Genomic DNA, 23,421 nt, shown 5'->3' with positions numbered 1-23,421 from the left:
GCACTACCATGATCTGGGCTCACCACAGCCCAACATCCTGGGCTCAAGCATTCAGCTGGGACTACAGGCACCTGCCACCACACCCAGCTAATTTTTCTGTTTTTTGTAGAAACAGGTTTCACCATCATGTCCAGGCTGGCCTCGAACTCCTGAGCTCAAGCCATCCACCTGCCTCAGTGTCCCAAAGGGCTGGAATTATAGGCATGTACCAGCGCACCTGGCCCAGACAGAATGTTTTCTAAGTTCTTCAAAGATGCCTTTACGCAGTCACAACCATTATCCCTCATTCTCCCAATCTGGACATTTCCCAAAGGTCAATTTTCAGCCCTGAGTTCTTCTTTAATTTCTTATTAGGAAGTGCTTTTGGCCAGGCACAGTGGTTCACACCTATAATCCCAGCACTTTGGTAAGCCAAGGCAGGCAGATCATGTAGGACAGGAGTTCAAGACCAGCTTGGCCAACATGGCAAAACCCCATCTCTATAAAAACAAAAAAATTAGCTGGGTGTGGTGGTGCATGCCTATAATCCCAGCTGCTTGGGAGGCTGAGGTATGAGAACCACTTGAACCTGGGAGGTGGAGGCTATAGTGTGCCGAGACTGTGTCACTGCACTCCAGCCTGGGCAAAAGAACAAGAGCCTATCTCAAAAAAAAAAAAAAGTAAAGACATTCTGTGTTTATGAATCAAAAGACTTTATTAATTTTTTTAAAATTTTATCTCATAAATTTAAAAATTCATAAAAAGAAAGTGCTTTTATTCTGACAATCATCCTAAGTCATCTCTATTCAAATGATTCATAGATAGAGCTCTTTCTGATCTTGACCTCTCCAATAAGCTCTGGTTTATATCACTAAACAATACTAGAGATTTGTATTCTAAATCTAGCTCATGTCCAAAAGATCCAAATGAGATCTCATCACCTTTCTCCCCAAAATAGGTTTGCCACCCTGATTCTGAGTTTGGTATCACCATAGCCTTAACAAAACTATGGTCTCTTCTTGTATCCCTTTTTCATATAGCTTGTCCACTTTCTGGATCTAATTCAGCCCCAGCCAATGCCAACTCCTCTCTCTACTGCATGAGCCACTCTGTCACCTTCAGGCTAACGAGGCAGAGAGTGTGAGGCTGGAGAAACAAGGGCTCCTCCCCTCACCCCCCAGTACCAGGTCCCATTCTTCCCTCTCAGGCCCTGACAAAGAGTTGCTGCACAGCAACCACTCCTCAGAATATAACCACGGTAAATACATCAAGCTACAAGGTTCAGTTAGAAGGCTAAACCTCAAAGAGCGTGTCTGCTACCCTACATTTTACAAATGAGGAAACTGAAGCCCAGCAAAAAGAAGTAACGTCCCACGACCACACAAGTAATGGAGTACAGATAACTCTCCTTACTCCCCAACTCCTCTTTCTCTTAACACTTTTCATGTTCCTCTAAAGGTTTTATTTTCTGAATCTTTCATCATAGTTTTCTTACAAAGGAATTTCACACCTCCTTTTCAAATTAGTGGCACATGACTCCTCCTCTAGGAAGCATTCTATGACCTAACTCCTCCAATCCTCACCCCAAGCTAAGCAGGTTTCCTTCCTCTGCATTCTGCTTTCTGTATCTCACTGTATTTGAATTGCCAGTTTGCTCATCTGTATCACTCACAAGATTTCAAGCTCTATAGCGGAGGGTATATAGCTGTTTTAATTTCCATGGCCACCACTCCTGCTTCATACTCACCAACTTACCCAGACTTCATAGCATCCCTCTTATCAGTCCCCCAATCTCCAGCCTTTCACCTTCAGTCATCATACCCACATCATCAGAATAATTTAAAACCATATCTCTGCCATATATCTACCTAAAGACTTTAAATGACTTACCCTCTTTATAGGGGCAATTCTGAACTAATCATTCTAACACAGACTGTCAGTCAATAAACATATATTAGCCATCTATTCTGTGCAAAAACATTCAAAGACATCTAAAATATTGTCCCATCTCTCTTAAAATTCTAATTCTCCACTTTGCATCAAAACAAACCTTCTACTCCACTCACAGTATTTCCTTTCTGCTCAAATACTCCAAGTTGAGACTCTTGCTCTTAATTTACAGTGCTACCACCATATTTGTCACCTTTCTGCAACTATACTGGACAAGATCTGCCCCATTCTCTCATGACCTTGAGAGCTTGTTTGGAATTTCTAGCAGGGGGATAAAAGCTACTCATATGCCCTTGACAGAAGACTGGTGGTCCTCTACGGAGGATGGTCACATTGGAAGGGATGAACACGGAGCGGTGGGGGAGGAAGAGACACCCACTTAGCCAATCAGATCAGCCAAATCAACCCTAGTGATCAATGGTGAACAGTTGTCACAGCCAGATCACCCTCACATTCACCATTCCTTCAAAAAACAGCTGAAGTTCTATCTCCTTCATGAAACTTTGTCTGCAACTGTCTATATCCTTTTCTCTTTTTACCCTGAAATTCTACAGCAGTTCTGGCCAATGGAAATATACTGCAAACCATATTCTGAAATTTAAAATTTTTAAAGCCACATTTACAAAAAGTAAAAAGGAATAGGTAATATTAACTTTAATACTATATCCAAAATATTATAATGTAAACATATAATCAGTATTTTTCTCTTTTTTTTTTTCAGTCTTTCTAAGGTTCAATTCAGGTAATCAATATTTTTAAAAATTACACCTGTTATCCCAGCATTTTGGGAGGCTAAGGTGGGTGGATGAGGAGTTCGACACCAGGAGTTCAAGACCAGGAGGTCAGGAGTTCGAGACCAGCCTGGCCAACATGGTGAAACCCTGTCTCTACTAAAAATACAAAAATTAGCCGGGTGTGGTGGCGCATGCCTGTAGTCCCAGCTGCTGGGGAGGCTGAGGCAGAAGAATCACTTGAACCCAGGAGGTGGAGGTTACAGTGAGCCAAGATCATGCTATTGTACTCCAGCCTGGGTGACAAGAGAGAAACTCCATCTCAAAATAAATAACGAGACATGTTACTCTTGTTTTGGTACTAAGACTTTAAAATTCAAGCATATTTTATATTTCAAGTACATTTCAACTCAGGCTTATGACTTTTCAAGCATTCAACAACCTAATGTGGCTATTGGCTAACACAACACTAAATGGCATGGCTTAGAGTGCCCATCTTCCACACTCTCTAGAACTTCCTTATATATTGCGTTGTTGTCTTCATTTCATGTATTATCTTCTTGACTATATCACACAGTCCTCACAGCAAGGGACAATGTTGCATGTTTTTTTCTTCCCCAGGATGCCTAACAAAAAGTGCTCAGTAGACTGAAACCTTCAAGTTCATATCATGTTTTATAAATTAATTTTCTTCAACATCAGTGTTTGGTAGAAAATAAGACAGAATTTCTGGTGTCACAGATAAAGGTTGTAAGCTTTATTATAATCTTAAAATATAAAAAGCAAAGGAAGCTTCCCAAAGTCACCCAGGTAAAGGACCTCATAATTCCAGTCTAGTCTGATATACTAACCGTCTGGTATCCTACCACCTAACAGTGTTTCTCAAATCATCACTAAAGATGATCACTGAGACTGGAGTCAGCTGCCCACCAGCTCCAGTTCTCAAATTCAGGGTTACAGCCACCTGGCTGAGTATCCATCACCCTAGGAACTGAAAGAATTGATGGAGATGTGCTGATGCCAAGGCAGACAGTGCCCCATCCTCTCATAGCTGCTCATCCAGTGGAATGTAATACCTTCCAACACTGTCCACATGACCAGAACAACCTTCATCCTAACTAGTGTTACTTCTGGCTGCTATACCATTCCCACATAATACCACTCTCCTTCTTCAAATCAAATGTTGTAAAGCTAATTATTCCTAAAGAAGCAAACAGTATAGAAAATAGAAGAGTCTTAAGATGAAAAAATTAGCCGGGCGCGGTGGCTCACGCCTGTAATCCCAGCACTTTGGGAGGCCGAGGCGGGTGGATCACGAGGTCAAGAGATCGAGACCATCCTGGTCAACATGGTGAAACCCCGTCTCTACTAAAAATACAAAAAATCAGCTGGGCATGGTGGCGCGTGCCTGTAATCCCAGCTACTCAGGAGGCTGAGGCAGGAGAATTGCCTGAACCCAGGAGGCGGAGGTTGTGGTGAGCAGAGATTGCGCCATTGCACTCCAGCCTGGGTAACAAGAGCGAAACTTCGTCTCAAAAAAAAAAAAAAAAAAAAAGATGAAAAAATTAGTTTTTCTAACATTGCAGAAATCTCACCCTAACCACAAGATGTCCTTATATGAAATTCAAGTATACATACAGATTTCCTTTTAAATATCTCTCCTTCAACTGAGAGGACTGAGAACTTCAGCTGAGAACTGCAGCTTCCAGTAGACACAAATTTTGAGTTTAAAAATTAAAAAAGGAACACAAAGGTGGAATGAGAAGAAGGAAATAAAGCAGAAGGTAGAGTAGGAAAAATAGTTTTATGAAATGCAGCCATGGGGAAGAAAAAGGAAGCTGAGGCAAGGATCTACCTTAGGCTTGTGTTGTGGGATGGGAACAGGGATATCCCTAAGAGGGACAAAGGAGGCTAATGTGCTAATAATCACCACTGAGGGGACTAAGGTTTTATAATAACTCTCATAGTGAGAAGGAATGAAAAATACCTATTGAGTGATGGCAAGCTGAGTACATGGGAGGTTGCCCAAAGCCTCTTCTGTCTCTAGCTTTGTTACTATGTACCTCTGAGACTATGGTGAGACCCCAAAGGAAATACGAAATGGAGATCACAGAGGTTAAGAACTCTGAGTCATAAAATCAGAAATGTACTGACTATTAAGATGGAAGGTCAAATACCAAAAAAAAAAAAAAAAGCACTTCACAGTTTGCATGTTATTTTCGAAAAAAGTACATTTCCAAAAATAAAAAAAAAACACAAAAATGTCCAAGTTATCTCACTGAAAAGTTTCTAGCAAGTAAGAAATAGAAACTAGAAATAATCCAACATTCAATATCCTATTTTAAGATTTCTAAATGTCTAATTTTCTCTTTATTTAGAAAGCTGTCTTTACTATTTTGGTGATATACTACATAAAAAATATTTACAAAGACTTTAGGCTGGGTGCAGTGGCTCATGACTATAATCCCAGCACTTTAACAGGCTCACTCAAGACTCTGATCTCCAACTCCATTTTAAAAATTAGATTGTTTTTGTTCCTCAACAGAACCTTTCACCACAGAGGTTAACAGAAACGTAACACAAAAGATTAGGGAGTGAATACTATACATGCCAAGTTCACAAAAGAATTAATCACGTTTGTATATTGTATTCCACACAATAAAAACCTTGTCCGGTAATTTGCTTCCTTTATATTTTTAACTGACCACTGGCCTGGCTGAATTACCTTTGTAACTAGCAAGGTTAAAATTTTTTTAGGTTGGCCGGGCGCGGTGGCTCAAGCCTGTAATCCCAGCACTTTGGGAGGCCGAGGCGGGTGGATCACGAGGTCAAGAGATCGAGACCATCCTGGTCAACATGGTGAAACCCCGTCTCTACTAAAAATACTAAACATTAGCTGGGCATGGTGGCGCGTGCCTGTAATCCCAGCTACTCAGGAGGCTGAGGCAGGAGAATTGCCTGAACCCAGGAGGCGGAGGTTGCGGTGAGCCGAGATCGCGCCATTGCACTCCAGCCTGGGTAACAAGAGTGAAACTCCGTCTCAAAAAAAAAAAAAAAAAAAAATATTTTTTTAGGTTATGTGTGTAGTGGCATTTTGCTATAAAAAAAAAAAAAAGAAAAAGAAAAAAAATTTTTTTAGGTTAAATGTCTATATGGAAACAGAAAACCTGATATTATTCATAAGATATCCAAACCAATGTGAGGCAAAAAATAAAAAAACTAAACAAAGATTTTAGTTGAAAATCTATCATGGAAACACACACACACACACACACAAAAGAAAATCTACCATTGAGAAAATAATAAAGATTTAAACTACCCATGTTATTTGTCAAAATTTTTTTCATTTAGATCTCACCAGAGTTGTAAGCTCTTTTACTTCAAAAAGGTACAATAAACTTTTTTTTAAAGCTGGGTTTCTAGGCTGGGTGCCGTGGCTCATGCCTGTAATCCCAGCACTTTGGGAGGCCTAGATGGGAGGATCATGAGGTCAGGAGATCGAGACATCCTGGCCAACATGGTGAAACCCCACCTCTACTAAATACAAAAAAAATTAGCTGGGTATGGTGGTATGCGCCTGTAGTCCCAGCTACTCAGGAGGCTGAGGCAGGAGAATCGCTTGAACCCGGGCGGCAGAGGTTGCAGTGAGCCAAGATCATGCTACTGCACTCCAGTCAGGCAACAGAGCAAGACTCCGTCTAAAAAAAAAAGAAAGAAAAAAGAAAAAGAAAAAAGGCTGTGATTCTAAAAACAACAGGATAAAAATGCACAGCCAATGTGTTCAAGACATTTCCAGCACTGACATGTAATTCACACTGCAACCATAATTGCAAAGTAAAGCTATAACAGAGGTTGCAAAAATATCACTAGATTTTGCTATACTTAAGAGGAAAACATTTGCTGTAACAATAAGGGTATTAATTTTAAGCTTCATTTTGATCTTTCAAAGGAATAGAAGAAACTAGAAATAATGGTTACCTCCAGGGCAGGGAACTAATGTGGACCAGTGGTTGAGGGATTTACTTTTCACTATTGTAAATACCTTTCTGAATTTTATAAATTTTATATGTGTGTATATGAGATATTCAGAAAGTTTCTTTTTAATATAAATGTTTAAATAATAACCTTTTTTATTTTCTTAGAATTGCATGTACTGTATTTCTAAGTAACACTGGAATTAGCATCTTTCAGCAAGACCACTGAAATTCTAAATAATTTAAAGATTGCCAGGCATGGTGGCTCACGCCTGTTAATCCAAGCACTTGGGAGGCCAAGGTGGGCAGATCACCTGAGGTTGGGAGTTCAAGACCAGCTTGACCAACATGGTGAAACCCCATCTTAAAAAAATAATAATAGGCCGGGCGCGGTGGCTCAAGCCTGTAATCCCAGCACTGTGGGAGGCCGAGGCGGGTGGATCACGAGGTCAAGAGATCGAGACCATCCTGGTCAACACGGTGAAACCCCGTCTCTACTAAAAATACAAAACATTAGCTGGGCATGGTGGCGCGTGCCTGTAATCCCAGCTTCTCAGGAGGCTGAGGCAGGAGAATTGCCTGAACCCAGGAGGCGGAGGTTGCAGTGAGCCGAGATCGCGCCATTGCACTCCAGCCTGGGTAACAAGAGTGAAACTCCGTCTCAAAAAAAAAATAATAATAATAATAATAATAATAATAATTTAAAGATAATTTTTTTTAGCCAGTAGAGGAGAAACAATTATTGCCTCTACTTCAAATAATACGCCCTATTTCTATTTCCATTATGACTTCTGCAAACTTATATCATAACTTAAAAGTAGCAATGTCTGTTTCAGGTGGCATATTAATAAGGTATATTATTATTATAGAATCCACATACAAATGGCGCTCATTAAAAAGAGAAAGAGAGAGAAGGAGAAAGAAAAGAAAGAGAAAGAAAGAAAGAAGAAAAAGGAAAGAAAGAATGAAAGAGAGAAAGAGAAAGAAAGAAAGAGAAAGAAAGAAAAGAAAAGAGAAAGGAAGAAAGAAACAAACAAAGAAACAAAGAAAGAGAAAGAAAGTCCTCCATATTCCTGGGTTCTGCATCTGTATTCCAGCAATTGTGGACTGAAAACATTCCCCCTAAAAACTGCATCTGTACTTAACATGGGCAAACTTTTCTTCCTGTCATTATTCCCTAAACAATATAACTTAACAACTATTTACAAAGCATTTATATTACATTAGATACTGTAAGTAATCTAGAGATAATTTAAAGTATACAGGAAGATATACATAGGTTAAATGCAAATACTATGCCATTTTATATAAGAATCTTGAGCATCCTAGGATTTTGGTATCTGTAGGCATCCCTGGAACCAATCCCCCAAGGATACCAAGGGACAAACTACAAACAAAAGAAAAGCACCAAAACCAAACCAAGGGGAAAAAAATGGTGGAAAAAATGTCTAACATTCAATTCAACTACATTTACTCAGCTACCTATATGCACCTAGCACCTTCCTATAGATATAAAGAAAAGTTTCCATCTTTCTCAATACAGTTTTCAGTCTCCCATCAGTTATCACAGAATATACTAAAATTAAAATAAAAATAAATAATACAGTCTTAAACTATATGGTTTGTTCTAAGAAAGTACTGTTCATGAATACGAGTTTAAAGGCAAGTAGAAAACGTGTTTCTGGGCCGGGTGCGGTGGCTCACGCCTATAACTCCAGCACTTTGGGAGGCCGAGGTGGGTGGATCACGTGGTCAAGAGATGGAGACCATCCTGATTAACATGGTGAAACCCCATCTCTACTAAAAATACAAAAATTAGCTGGGCATGGTGGCGCACACCTGTAGTCCCAGCTACTTGGGAAGGCTGAGGCAGGAGAATTGCTTGAACCCAGGAGGCGGAGGTTGTGGTGAGCAGAGATGGTGCCATTGCACTCCAGCCTGGGTAACAAGAGCGAAACTCCGACTCAAAAAAAAAAAAAAAATGAAAATGTGTTTCTGGAAGTCTGTTTCCCCACCATTAGCTTACTGCTATCTATTCAGCAGCTGAAAAGCAAGTAAATCTCCACGCAACTAGAAAAAGCTTAAAACAGGTGGGCATGGTGGCTCACACCTGTAATCCCAGCACTTTGGGAGGCCGAGGCGGGTGGATCACCTGAGATCAGGAGTTCAATACCAGCCTGACCAACATGGCGAAACCCTGTCTCTACCAAAAAATATAAAAATTAGCCAAGCATGGTGGCAGGCGCCTGTAATCCCAGCTACTCCGGAGGCTGAGGCAGGAGAATCACTTGAATCAGGGAGGCAGAGGTTGCAGTGAGCCGAGATCATGCCATTGCACTCCAGTCTGGGTGACAGAGCGAGACTCGGTCTCGAAAAAAGAAAAGAAAAAGAAAGAAAAAGCTTAAAGCAATCAGGGTTCTTTGGTAGTTCAGTCTGAAAAACAGTCTGAAAAACAAAGTAACACCAAATCAACAGAACAATCAATTGCCTTCTAACAATCCAATTGCAAATTAAGTTAGCAGAGCTGATGACTCTATGAAGGTGCACAGGCTGGGTGTAGGGTTGAAGGCCTGTGTAACCTCAACTCAGGTGGGGAGTCAGAAATGTTACAACTGGAGCCAGAGAGACAGAGCCCCCCTGTAGAAGGTACACAGATTGCCAGGAAAATGCCCTAGGAGATTACGGGGAATGTGGGAGAAGGAGGGAGAAAAAAATCAAGTTAAGGAAAGGGAAGCAGACAGAAGTGGTTCCCTTTTGGGGGAGGGGGTTGGTGTGTGGAGGAGGTCATTAAGGTTCAAGAAGACTACTGACCTGCAATGACCTTATTTATGGCTAGTTGTTTTAACAAGAAAACATTACTGTGACTAGACAACCACCAAACATCTGTTTCTATTGCAGCTTATGTAGGTCATAACAAGTTTTTATTTATTTGGATACAGGGTCTCGCCCTGTTGCCCAGGCTGGAGTACAGTGGCACGATCATAGTTCACTGCAGCCTCTATCTTCTGGGCTGAAGCCATATCCTGTTTCAGCTACATCAGAAGCTTGGACTACAGGCATGTGCCACCATACCTGTCTAACTTTTTAAATTTCTTGTAAAGATAGGGTCTCACTATGTTGCACAGGTTGGTCTCAAACTCCTGGGCTCAAGTGATCCACTTGCCTCAACTTCCAAAAGGGCTAGTATTACAGGCTTGAGCCACTGCACCCCGCCTAGAAGTGGCTTCTATTTTTTTAATTTTAAATTTACTTATTTATTTTTGAAACCAAGACTTGCTCTGTCACCCAGGCTACAGTACAGTGGCACTATCTCAGCTTACTGAAACCTCCTCCCAAGTAGCTGGGACCACATGTGCCCACCACCATGTCCAGCTAATTTTTTAATTTTTTGTAGAGACAAAGTCTCAACTATATTTTCCAGGCTGGTTTCAAACTCCCAGCTTCAAGCAATCCTCCTGTCTCAGCTTCCCAAAATTCTGGAATTATAGTCATGAGCCACTGCACCCAGCTTCCCAAGTGTTTTTGTTTTTTTTTTAATCTGTGTTCTATAGTTCTACTTTATTGATAAGTTTGACAAAAATCTAGGTTTGCAACATGTGATATTATGACAGAGAGAGATATATAGGTTTACATCCATGGTCCCTGGCTTATAACACCATAGCCCTTGTTATAATGCTGGGGTGCTTTAGGCCTCAGAAGCAGTTCTCAGAAAACAGAATCTCGGCCAGGCACCGTGGCTCACGCATGTAATCTCAGCACTTTGGGAGGCCAAGGTGAGTGGATCACCTCAGGTCAGGAGTTTGAGACCAGCCTGGCCAACACGGTGAAACCCCGTCTCCACTAAAAAATACAAAAATTAGCCAGGTGTGGTGGTGCACACCTGTAATCCCAGCTACTTGGGAGGCTGTGGTAGGAGAATCACTTGAACCCAGGAGGCAGAGGTTGTAGTGAGCCAAGATCATGCCACTGCATACCAGCCTAGGCGACAGAGTGAGAGTCCACCTCAAAAACAAGAAAAGAGAAAAGAAAAGAAAAAAGAGGCCAGGTGCGGTGGCACATGCCTATAATCCCAGCACTTTGGGAGGCCAAGGTGGGAGGATCCTGAGGTCAAGAGATTGAGACCATCCTAGCCAAATAGTGAAACCACGTCTCTACTAAAAAATACAAAAATTAGCTGGGCGTGGTGGCGTGCGCCCGTAGTCCCAGCTACTCAGGAGGCTAAGGCAGGAGAATTGCTTGAACCCAGGAGGGGATAGGTTGCAGTGAGCTGAGATCTCACCACTGCACTCTGGCATGGCGTCTGGCAACAGAGTGAGACTCTGTCTCAAAAAAAAAAAAGAAAAAGAAAAAAGGAAACAGATTCTCTCTCTCTCTGACCTTCTGCCCTTTTTTCACCTGCTCCTTTTTCTCCCCAAGGCAGGCCTTAAAAACTAAAAATATAACATCACCTCCCCCAACCTTTCTATCTTGGGGCTGGCCATAAAGAAATTCTCTGACCTTCCTTGTCTAATTGCAGGCCACAAGACCTTCATTTCAAAAGAGGTCCTGCCCCATACCCTGGTGGAATGAAGGCTGCACAGAGGGAACCAAGAAGAATCTGAACAGACAATCCTTTTGATGATTTTCCCGCTCAGTCTAGTAATATTAGATCATACCCTTTTTGTCTAATCATATTTCTACATGGTTGTTCATACGTTAATCATGACTGTCCAATAAAGTCTCCATAAAAAGCCCAAGAGGACAGGGTTTGAGGAGCTTCCAGAGAGCTGAACATGTGGAGGCTTACAGGAAGGTTAATGAGAACTCATTAATGTACCAGGAGGGCAGTGTACCCCAAGTCTATGAGGATAGCATTTCCTCACTCTGTGTCTCTCTTCATCTGGCTGTTTATTTGTATCCTTTAAAATATCTTCTACAGCTGGACACAGTGGCTCACGCCTGCAATCCCAGAACTTTGGGAGGCTGAGGCGGGTGGATCACAAGGTCAGGAGTTCGAGACCAGCCTGACCAACATGGTGAAACCCCATCTCTAAAAACAAAACAAAAAAAATCCTATAATAAGGGCCAGGTGCGGTGGCTCAAGCCTGTAATCCCAGCACTTTGGGAGGCCGAGGCAGGTGGATCACGAGGTCAAGAGATCGAGACCATCCTGGTCAACATGGTGAAACCCCGTCTCTACTAAAAATACAAAAAATTAGCTGGGCATGGTGGTACGTGCCTGTAATCCCAGCTACTCAGGAGGCTGAGGCAGGAGAATTGCCTGAACCCAGGAGACAGAGGTTGCGGTGAGCCGAGATCGCGCCATTGCACTCCAGCCTGGGTAACAAGAGCAAAACTCTGTCTCAAAAAAAAAAAAAAAAATTCTATAATAAATCAGTAAACATGTCGCCCTGAGTTCTGTAAGCCACTCTAACAAAGTAACTGAACCCAGTGACGGGGTCATGGAGACCCCAACTTAAAGCGAGTCCATCAGAAGTTCCAGAGGCCCAGATCTGCAACTGGTAGGAAGGATGGGGAAAGTCTTGTCAGACTGAGCCCTCAACTTGTGGGATCTGACACTGTCTCTAGGTAGAGAATGCTGCAATTGAACTGGAGGATACCTAGCTGGTGTCCACTGCAGAACTGATTGCTTAGTTTGTGTGTGGGGAGAAACTTCCACACAGCTAGTCACCAGAAATCTTCTGTGTTGATTGTTATTGTGGTGTGAAAGCAGAGGAAAAACGGTTTGTTTGTTGCTTCCACTCCCATAATATTAAAATGATATCTAGGCCGGGCCCAGTGGCACACACTTGTAATCCCAGCACTTTGGGAGGTTGAGGCAGGTGTATCACGAGGTCTGGAGTTTTGAGACCAGCCTGGCTGACACAGTGAAATCCCATCTCTACCGAAAACACAAAAAATTAGCTGGGCGTGGTGGTAGGTGCCTGTAATCCCAGCTACTTGGGAGGCTAAGGCAGGAGAATCCCTTGAACCTGGGAGGTGGAGATTGCAGTGAGCCAAGATTGTGCCACTGCACTCCAGCCCAGGCGACAGTGTGACTCCATCTCAAAAAAAAAAAAAAAAAAAAAAAGATATCTAATTATGTTGTCAATTTTTCTTTGGATTTTGCTTCAAAATTTTTTGGATAATTTTTCATTTGCTTAATAATATGCTATTTGTTAAAACTTACATATATAAACAAGTTTCGTCTGTACTATACTGGGGGTCCTCAAGGCCAATATTTACTAATTATAGCAATGACTCAAGCACATTTACCTAAATGAATACCATTCTACAAAGTAATCTTAAAAATGAAAAATATGCGCCGGATGTGGTGGCTCACGCCTGTAATCCTAACGCTTGCAGGCGGGAGGATTGCTTAAGCCAGGAGTTTGAGGCCAGCCTAAGCAGCATAGTGAGACCGACCCTGTGTCTACAAAACTAAAAAAAAAACATTAGCCAGGTGTGGTGGCGTACACCTGTAGTCCCAGCTACTCAAGAGGCTGAGGCAAAAGAACCACTTCAGCAAGGAGGTCATGGGTATGGTGAGCTATGATTGTGCCACTGCACTCCAGACAGAGCAACAGAGTGAGATCCTGCCTCAAATTTAATTAATTAATTAATTTTTAAGAAATAAGCAAAAAACATATTTATTCCAAAGATGATGTCAATATTCCAAACTTTTCATAACTTCTCTTTAGAGAATATGTAGTTTATGAGATATTGAAAGAACCAACCTGATTACAATCTCCTATATATGCAAAAAACAAAAATAATAATAAATTAACTCTCAAAGATAAAAGACTATGTTTTCCTTAAAACTCTTCTCCCTCAGCTCCCAGGTTGCCCCAAAGGGGTTCTTATCTCTGATTTCTGGTCCTCTGCTTCTCTTGTTTCTCTCATCATCTACTATAGCCATTCCCCAAGACTGTCAATGGCTCTTTTCTCCCCTTTTTCCAAGCTTCGACTACCAAATTCCTTACTGACAGCCCCACATTTCCAGGAATATCATCTCCAGCTGAACATACACCCATCAAGAACCTCAAAAAAAAAAAAAAAAAAAACCAAAACTTTTCATGTTCAAAACTGTATCATTTCATAAACAGCTCCATCTCATGGCTTTTTCATTTCTATTAAAAACCACTTCTACTAAAAACCATTATAAAAAAAATTAAAACCACTACTATATATTTGGTCAACTGTAGTTGACATTTGAGACATTTCTGAATCTGTCCTTTCTTGTCCTCCTCCCACCCAACGTGAGTCACGTCTCATACCTTAACCCATCATTTCCCTCTTGTCCATCTTCACTGTCTCTATCCCCTATTAACTCTTATCTGGGCTATTGCTAACTTTTATCTGTCCAATTCACTCTAGCCAGCTATGTGGGTCGCCCAGGCTGGAGTGCAATAGCACGACATCAGCTCACTGCAACCTCCACCTCTCAGGGTTCAAGTGATTCTCCTGCCTCAACTCCCAAGTAGCCAGGACTCCAGGTGCGCACTACCACACCCAACTAATTCTTATACTTTTAGTAGAGATGGGCTTTCACCATCTTGACCAGGCTGGTCTCCAACTCCTGACCTCAGGTGATCCACTCACCTTGGTCTCCCCAAAGTGCTGGGATTACAGGCGTGAGCCACCATGCCTGGCAAGTAACTTTCTCAAGTGCAATTCTGATCACAACTCTTTATCCTCTGAAAACTTGGAGGGCCCCTGGCATTCACCTAATTTGTCTGGCAATCAAAGCTTTCTATGCATTAACCCCAATCCATATCTACAGCTTTATCACCAGCAATAACTCTCTCTCATACACACACAGGAACACACACATGTATGTTCTACACGCCAATCAAAATAAGTTACACAGAAGTCCCCATAAATACGTGATTCATTCCTGTCTCTTGCAGTTCACAGTGTTCGCTAGGAATAACAGCAATCAATAAATATCCATCAAATAAATAAATTAGGCCAAGCATGGTGGCTCACACCTATAATCCCAGCACTTTGGGAGGTCGAGGCAGGTGGATCACTTGAGGTCAGGAGTTTGCGACCAGCCTGGCCAACATGGTAAAACTCTCGTCTCCACTAAAAATACAAAAATTAGCTCGACATGGTGGCGTGAACCCGTAGTCCCAGCTACTTGGGAGGCTGAAACAGAAAAACTGCTTGAACCAGGGAGGCAGAGATTGCCACTGCACTCCACCCTGGGCAACAGAGCAAGGCTCCGTCTCAAAAAATTAAGTGATTAATTAAGAGAATGGGCTTAATCTTCCCCCATTCCTACATAATCACATCCTAGCTTCCTTCAGAGTTCATTTCAAAGACGCTTTTTCATGAAGCAATCACACCGGTGAGAAGAAATTGCCTCTTCTAAAATCTCATGGTCCCATATCTTCTGTCACACTCAGTATCTTCTACCTAATATTTCTGTTTCTTATCTTCACCACCAGACTTTATGTTTTGTAAGGATACAGTAATTGTCTGAGTAATAAAATCTCTATCTGAAGAGAGAGTCCCTTCCTTAATGGTCGTTTAGTCTCTTAATTTGCCTAACAAAATTTAAACTCTTTGAAGGCAAAGATTCATATTTGTTTCTTTTTCCCCTGCCTTTCACTATCATATCCCTTATCTAGTGAAGGTAAGTCAAAAAGTATCAAAAATATCTCAGAATACCCAAATAGCTTTCCAAAGCAATAAATTTTAATCATTTTGGATATATAATTATTAGTCTGCTGTTTAACAAATCAATTATTCGATAGGTGCTCCAAGGAGATATTAGCTCTTAAAAGCCTAAAAATACTAACCTTCTTATTAAATCAGTATGGTACCTTACACATAGTAGACATACAGGTTACGTATGAATGAATGAATCAATCAACAAATTAAGGCAAAAACTCTACTCCTAGCCAATAGAACGCAGAACTGGGGTCAAACATAAAAAGAGACCTAAATAAAAATGTTTAAATATTTTCAATTCTACAAACACTGGCAAGGTGAACAGAACTGAACCAACCCCAAAGTCTCATATAGACAAGAGAGACAGAATACGATTGCACAGTTGCATTATCAACATATTATGGGTGAAATCTATGAACGGCGATTTAAAACTTCCTGCCAAGCCCGCTGTTAAGAATGTTCTGACGCTTTTCCTACAAGCAGCCATAAACACAATTGTGAATAAAGTAAAATCAAAGTAATCCAAAAAATCTCCTTTATGCCATCAACTGAAAGAGAAGAAAATAAAGAAGCCACTGGCTTTAAAGTGTGAAAACAGGCCAGGCGTGGCTCACGGCTGTAATCCCAGAACTTTGATAGGTGAATCACCTGATGTCAGAAGTTCAAGACCACCCCAGCCAACATGGTGAAACCCCATCTCTACTAAAAATACAAATATTAGCCAGGCATGGTAGTGGGCGCCTATAATCCCAGCTACTTGGGAGGTTGAGGCAGGAGAACTGCTTGAACCTGGGAGGCGAGGTGGTTGCACTGAGCCAAGAACACACCACTGCACTCCAGCCTGGGTGACAGAAAAAGACCTTGTCTTAAAAAAAAAGGAATTATAAAGAGTCGGTTGGATGAGGTGGCTCATATCTGAATCCTAGCACTTTAGGAGACCGAGGTAGGCAGCTGGCTTTGAGCTCAGGAGTTCAACATCAACCTGGGCAACATGACAAAATCCTATCTCTACAAAAAAATACAAAAATGAACTGAGCAGGATGGTTCATTCCTGTGAGCCTAGCTACTTGAGAGACTGAGGCTGGAAGATCACGTGAGCTGGGAAGCAGAGGCTACTGCACTGCTGAGATAGCACCACTGCACTCCAGCCTGGGCGACAGAGCGAAACCCTGTCTCACACACACACACATACACACACACAAAAGTGAAAATCTTGGTTCACACTTGGTAGTAGCTAAAAAGTTTTAGCTACTACTTACAACTATGACTCTGGGCAAATGACTAAATATCTCATCTCTCATATCTATAAAATTAAGAGGTAGGCCAGATGCAGTGGCTCATGCCTGTAATCCCAGCACTTCTGGGAGGCCAACACGGGCGGATCACAAGGTCAGTTTGAGACCAGCCTGGTCAGTATGGTGAAACCTCGTCTCTACTAAAAATACAAAAATTAGCTGGGAGTGGTGGCACACACCTGTAGTCCCAGCTACTCAGGAGGCTGAGGCAGAAGAATCCCTTGAACCCGGGAGGCAGAGGTTGCAGTGAACCGAGATTGCAACGCTGCACTCCAGCCTGGGTGACAGTGCGAGACTCCATCTCAAAAAAAAAAAAAAAAAAAAAATCAAGAGGTAATCTGGGAATATCTGGGAAAAAGGAATAAACTTTTCTTCTCCTCTTAAGATCTTTAAAAGAAAAATGATGGTTGAAAGCAAAAAATGTAATATTGTCTGATGGGGATTTCAGTGTACATAGATTAATAAATATGAGAATTACAACATAAAGCAGTGAGGGTAAAGGGACCTATATGGTGATAAGTTTTATACATTCTTCTTAAAGTGGTAAAATATTAACTCTAAGTACACTATGAAAAGTTAAGGATGGATATTTTAACTCCTACAGCAAGTACTAAAAAAACCTATACAAAGAAATATAGTAAAAAAAACTCACTATTAAAATGGAATACTGGCTGGACACAGTGGGTCACACTTGCAATCCTAGCACTTGGTGAGGCCATGGCAGGCGGATCATCTGAGCTCTGGAGTTTAAGACCAGCCAGACCAACAAGGTGAAACTCCACCTTTACTAAAAAAAAAAAAAAAAAAAAAAAAAAAAAATAGCCAGGCATGGTGACGCAAACCTGCAATTGCAGCTACTTGGGAGGCTGAGGCATGAGAATTGCTTGAACCCAGGAGGCACAGGTTGCAGTGAGCCCAAATCGCACCGCTGAACCCCAGCCTGGGTAAGGGAGAAAAACGTGGTTAAAAAAAAAAAAAAAAAAAACTAAACTGAACATGGAAGAAAAGGAGAGGACAAAAAAACCCCACAGAAACCAAATTATAATAAACCATATTAATAATTATATTAAATGTAAATGGCCTAAAATATGCTAATTAAAAGATCCAGATTGTCAGAATCAATTAAAAAAAAGATCCAGCTACATGCTATTTATTAAAATCTTACTTTAAATAAAATGGCATAGGGAATTAAAAGTAAAAATAAAAGTAAAATGTAGCCCTACACATAATTCCCCCAAACTGGAAATAACACAAATTCTCAAGGATGAATGGCTAAAAACTACCATACATACATACATACAATAGAATATTACTTAGCAACTTAAAAAATTATTGGTATGCACAACAAAATGGATTAATCTCTAAGGCATTATGCTGGGTAAAGGAAATCAGTCTCAAACAGTTACAAACTTACATGAATCATTTACAGAAAAGGAGAAGGTAAAACTATAGCAATTGGCCGGGCGCGGTGGCTAACGCCTGTAATCCCAGCACTTTGGGAGGCCGAGGCGGGTGGATCACGAGGTCAAGAGATCGAGAATATCCTGGTCAACATGGTGAAACCCCGTCTCTACTAAAAATACAAAAAAACATTAGCTGGCATTAGCTGGGCATGGTGGCGCGTGCCTGTAATCCCAGCTACTCAGGAGGTTGAGGCAGGAGAATTGCCTGAACCCAGGAGGCGGAGGTTGCGGTGAGCTGAGATTGCGCCATTGCACTCCAGCCTGGGTAGCAAGAGTGAAACTCCATCTCAAAAAAAAAAAAAAAAAAAAAAACTATGGCAATTAGAAGAGAGCAATGGTTGCCAACAGTTAGGGTGGAGGTAGAGCAATATGAGGGAGTTTTTTAGGATGATGGAACTAAGAAAGCCATGGTTGTGGTGATAGTTATATAAATCTATACATGTGTTGAAATTCATAGAATTGTACACCAAAAGTCGATTTTACTGTATCTTAATTTAACATACAGTAAAATAAAAATTAAGTGTATGATCTCCATGGACCCTTCCAGACTATGATTCTATCAGTGAGAAAAAGAGAGGAAAAAGGAACACAAAGAGAATGCTAAGTCCTATTGGCATAAAAGCCACTACTCACAAGAATCTGATTACTCTACAAAAATATACAAAACAAACCCAATCTTAATTCATTCCCAGAAGGAGCTAAGAAAACTGGACATTTGGATCTAAAATGTGTATATTTTTAAATGTCTATGAATGGCTTTTGTCTGTTTCTATATTTTCTACTTTGAAGAAGCTGCCAATTTCTCCTGGCTGAGTGCCAATTTCCCTGCTTGGGGTTACTCAATTTACAAACATCCTTTTATTTATAGCTTATACTCAATAACGACTCTGCAAAAGCGACTGCTTTTGCAGGGTACCAGAAAGTTCAGCGCTCCTCATCCAAAACTAAGGTCCCTGTGGGACACAGCACACCCTATTCACTAGTTCCAGACCTAAAGATGCTGGGCGGAAGGTCTTCCCAAGTCAGAAACCCTACCAAAGGAGGAGGACGCTGCAGGCCGGACTCTGGGGCATTTCTGCCGTCTCCGGACTGCCTTGGCGCTTCCGGGGCAGCTGACCATTTTGAGGACTGTGCCGGTGTGGGTCTGTGGGCTGCAGAAGGTTCAGCCGAGCGACCTTGAGCAAGTCCCTTCCTCTCCGCGAGTAAGAAGAAAATTCTGGCAAGGCTGTGTAAGGGAGCTTCCCATCGCCGCTTCAGAATCCACTTTCTGCCCTGCTAACCCCGCTTCTCCAGCGCCAAGAAGGAACCACACTTTTCCCTCACAGACTTCATCCCAACCTTAGGCCCTCCACCCATCCCATTCCCGGGGAAACCAGCAGGAACTAAAGCATCCAGCCGAGGGCATGGCCCGAAGGCAATGCGGAGGCCGTAAACGCCAAATCCCAGTCTCAGCCCACTCCCCACAAGCGGGCCTCCGGGGCGCATTCCGGCCCGCCCCTCCCTGAGGTCGCGGCCCGCCAGTTCCCGCTTCCACCAGGGAAGTGCGGAGCGCGCCGGGCAGGATCGGGTGAGAGGCCGGGACAGGAGGCGCCCACCTTGAGCTGGGACTTGGAGACTTTGCCGCTGTGGTCGTGGTCGAGTGCAGTGAAGGCGTGCCAGATGGCTTTGAGCAGCTCGTCCTTCAGGCTCCCCATGGTCGCTGCCCTGGTACCCCGCCAACCCCTCCTGCTCAGCCAGCCCCTCAGCGCCTCTGACGCCCCTTAGCCTCCACGGCCACCGCCCGCCGCGCAGTCACCTGACCCGCCAGGCCCCGCCCTGCCGCCGGCGCGGATCGGGAGGGCGCACACCGCCGCCGGAGCTCGGATTCCGCGGGTCAGGTCACCCCTGGTGGCAGGAATGCCTGGCCTTCTGTGTCAGCCAGGACGGTAAACACATTCCCCCCAATGTTTCCCAGACCAGCTTGGGCCATTTTGGGTGCTCGAGTACAACGCCCCACGCAAATTTCCCCATCTTGGGGAAAAACCCGAGAGACTAGGTGAGCAGCCTACCCGGCCCCTCCCAGCACCCCGCAGTGAAAAAAGGAGCCCTGTTCCTGTCCTGGGAACGGAGTCACTGAGGAGGCCGAAGAAGACCCGGAAAAGTCCCCAGGCAGGGGCTCAAATGCTAGCGCAGTCCCAAGTCGGGGAGACGCAAGGCGGCGGGACGAGGCAGGGAAGGACCTCGAGGGAAGTTTGTTCATTTCGCAAAAGTTTTTTCATGCATACTCTATCTTGGGCTCTAGGGACACAGAGACGAGGTTTAAGGGTAGTTTAGAAATCAGGATCAGTCAGCATTTTTCTTCCCAACCCCTAGCTGTTGTTCAGTTCACATCTTAGGAAGGGTTTGACCTGGGTAATGCCTCTCTGGTAGTGTTTCTGTGCTTGCAAAATAGGAGGTTTGGGCCGACTCCAGCAAATCACTCCACCCATTTTACTAATCAGAATAGATGGACCAGTTAAAAGAACGTCAAGCCTAGAAATGTGTTCCCTTGATTGAGCTGTTGAATTAATATCTGTTCACAATGGTCATTTGATCTCTTTGGGCTTCACATTATCCTGTATAAAAAGAGTTCGGTTGCACCAGATGTTCTGGAAGGGTTTTTCCAGCAATAGCATCCTAGGATAATAACTGTTGCTAACTAACTACGGTCTGATTAAGTCACCAAGCTCAGTGTCTCCTCTCTCCAATCCTAGACCAAATCTGAACAGTTAGGAGACAACAATAAACACCGAGTTTTTTAAATGACCTGGTTCTTAAAGTTTGGTTTTGTTTTGCTAAGAGTTCCTTAACGCACATATTTGCCTTATTAAGAAAAGATCCTCATAAGAAAGGGATATTTGGAAAGAGCAGAACAAGAAGGAGCTTTTTCAGTAAGTTTGAGATCAAAAGGGAACTGGTGGGGAAGAGGAGAGGATGGCCCCACTGAAGAAAGAAGAGGCGGGAGCAAAAGGGTTGCCAGCCCCTCACAGTGATGGTCCTGAAGGTCCCACCCCATTTCATCACTATTTGTCAGGACTTTTCTTGCCCTACCAGAATCCGATTTATATCACTTACCTTCCCCAATTCCAGCCCAAGTCTGCCAGTCAGCAAAAACACATGGTTTAACCTCTAATTTATTCATGCCAACTCAGCTTACCCTGAATAGTGGCCAAAAAAAAAAAAAAAAGAAGAAGAAAAAAGAAAGAAAAAAAAAAAAAACCTCCTTATTCTCAAGGTTCAGTTTAACCACTATATTACACTCCTTCTCTCTCAGTATCTGGAAGCACCGAACATATTTCAAAGCCTTTTTTTATGACAAGACCAGGACATTGTGGACTTCCAAATTTCTACTTCACCCATAATCTTCATTCACATAATCCAACAACTTTTTTTTTTTTTTGAGATGGAGTCTCACTCTGTTGCCCAGGCTGGAGTGCAGTGGCACAATCTTGGCTCACTGCAACCTCCACCTCCCGGGTTCAAGTAATTCTCCTGCTTCAGCCTCCCAAGTAGCTGGGATCATAGGTGCCTGCCACCACGCCCAGCTAATGTTTGTATTTTTAGTAGAGATGAGTTTTTGCCATGTTGGCCAGGTTAGTCTCAAAGTCCTGGCCTCAAGTGATCTGCTTGCCTCAGCCTCCTAAAGTTCTGGGATTACAGGTGTCAGCCTCCACACCTTTCCTATCCAAACAAACTTTAAAGTAGCATGATGTCATTGAAAGCACTGTGCTTTTCCTGGGAGCAGTGGCTCATACCTGTAATCCCAACACTTTGGGAGGCTGGGGTGGGAGGATTGCTTGAGGCCAGGGGTTCAAGAACAGCCTGGGCAATGTAGCAAAACCTCATCTCCACAGAAAATTAAAAATAAGAAAGAAAGAAAAATAAAGAGTTATGCTTCAGAATCTAACAGATTATATTAATCTAATGTTGTATATAACCAATTAACCCAAAATTTAGCAGCTTTAAAACCATAATAAACATTATCTCATATTTTATGTAAGTCAGGAATTTAGAAGCCGCTTAGCTATATAGCTCTGATTGAAGTTTCTCGGGAAGTTGCAGTAAAATATGGGGCTGTAGTCATTTGAAGGCTAGGCTGGTGAAGGAAAATCTACTTCCAAGGTGGTTCATTCACATGGATGGGTCATTTACAGAAGCCCTCACTTCCTCTCTATTTGGGCCTGTCCTCAGGCTGCTTGAGTATCCTTACAACATGTTAGCTGGTCTTCAATTGATTCAAAAAAGAGAAAGATGGAAGCTGCAATGTTTATTATGATCCGCCATCACAAGTCATTCACCATCATTTCTGCAATGCTCTACTCAAATGCTCAGGTCAAATCTGTTTTATTTGGGAGGGAAACTATCAAAGTGTATGAGTACCCATAGGCAAGAATCATGGGGGTCATCTTAGAAGATGACTATCACACAGATGTTGGGCAGAATTCAGGCTTCCCCGTTTACTCATCTATGAGTAAATAAGGCTACATTTCCTCATATGTAAAATGGGGATTCTAATATTTCTTTTGCAAGCTTTTTTTTTCTTTTCTCAATTTTTATTTTTTGATGAGATCTTTACAGAGCTCTATTTTGCAAGACTGATATGAAGTTTAAATGAGAAGCTAGTATGTATGAGACCCAGCATCAGCATCATGGTATCTGACAGTGACTGATGCTTGTACTTTGTCAATTAGATAAGTTGAAATCTAGCTCTTCAAATGTCTCTTGCCAATATGGTTCCAGGATAGGATTGTCCACAAGAGAACTTTGTGTAAGTTTGAAAGGAGCAAGTAAGATTTGTGTAAGATTTGGAAGCAGCAGCCCCTGTATTCTGAAGGTTGATGTTAATATCACATGCTGCTACAGACCACAGAGTTGTTACTGATCTGCTAATATACTTTGTTGGCACAGAGCATTAACTGGCCCACAGCGCCTTCAGCTCCCACCAGATTTTCTATTTCAGCTTCTACAAGCCCTGGGGCAAGGCACCATGTGTAGTTCTGTGGTAAGGGCATTAGTTTATGCTACATATCACATGCTCATCAATGTGAAAGATAGCTGCGAGTTCCATTTTGTCCTCATGGGTTCCAGTTTGTCCTGTGGATTCTAGATTGTCCTCATTCTCCCTCAGTGCATTCCAACTTTTCTTCCTGATTGCTAGCCCTGATGACCTATCATAAACTTCAGGCCCATTGCTGGATACCAAGGGAACTGCCTTCCATGGTCATTTATCAGCTTTCCTTTGTGATCTCCCATTGGTGACTTTTCTGATTGTCCAGTCATCTTCTTTCAGACCTTTTCTTCCCTAGCTTCTCCTGCAATTGTGTTGTATCCAATCCTTAGAATAAAGCCTTGT

At 42.4% G+C, this 23,421-nt stretch overlaps 1 protein-coding gene and 1 long non-coding RNA gene across 2 annotated transcripts in view; one reads left to right on the top strand and one right to left on the bottom strand.

Moving 5' to 3' along the window:
* Positions 1-19,842, bottom strand: part of SWAP70 (switching B cell complex subunit SWAP70) — a 90,538-nt gene extending 70,696 nt beyond the window's left edge. Inside the window, exon 1 of the mRNA XM_032240718.1 lies at positions 19,646-19,842. Within this exon, the coding sequence (XP_032096609.1) occupies positions 19,646-19,744 (99 nt within the window). The 5' untranslated portion in view covers positions 19,745-19,842. The remainder of the gene's footprint in view (positions 1-19,645) is intronic.
* Positions 5,258-5,781, top strand: LOC116525118. The gene is made up of 2 exons (XR_004257583.1): positions 5,258-5,417; positions 5,735-5,781. It is a non-coding gene; the product is annotated as an uncharacterized LOC116525118 (long non-coding RNA).
* Positions 19,843-23,421: the final 3,579 nt, after the last annotated feature.

Source organism: Sapajus apella, unplaced genomic scaffold (genome assembly GCF_009761245.1).
Source record: "Sapajus apella isolate SASKATOON/1434 unplaced genomic scaffold, GSC_monkey_1.0 scaffold47, whole genome shotgun sequence".
NCBI classification, from domain to species: Eukaryota; Metazoa; Chordata; class Mammalia; order Primates; family Cebidae; genus Sapajus; species Sapajus apella.
This window is presented reverse-complemented; position numbering and strand designations above follow the sequence as displayed.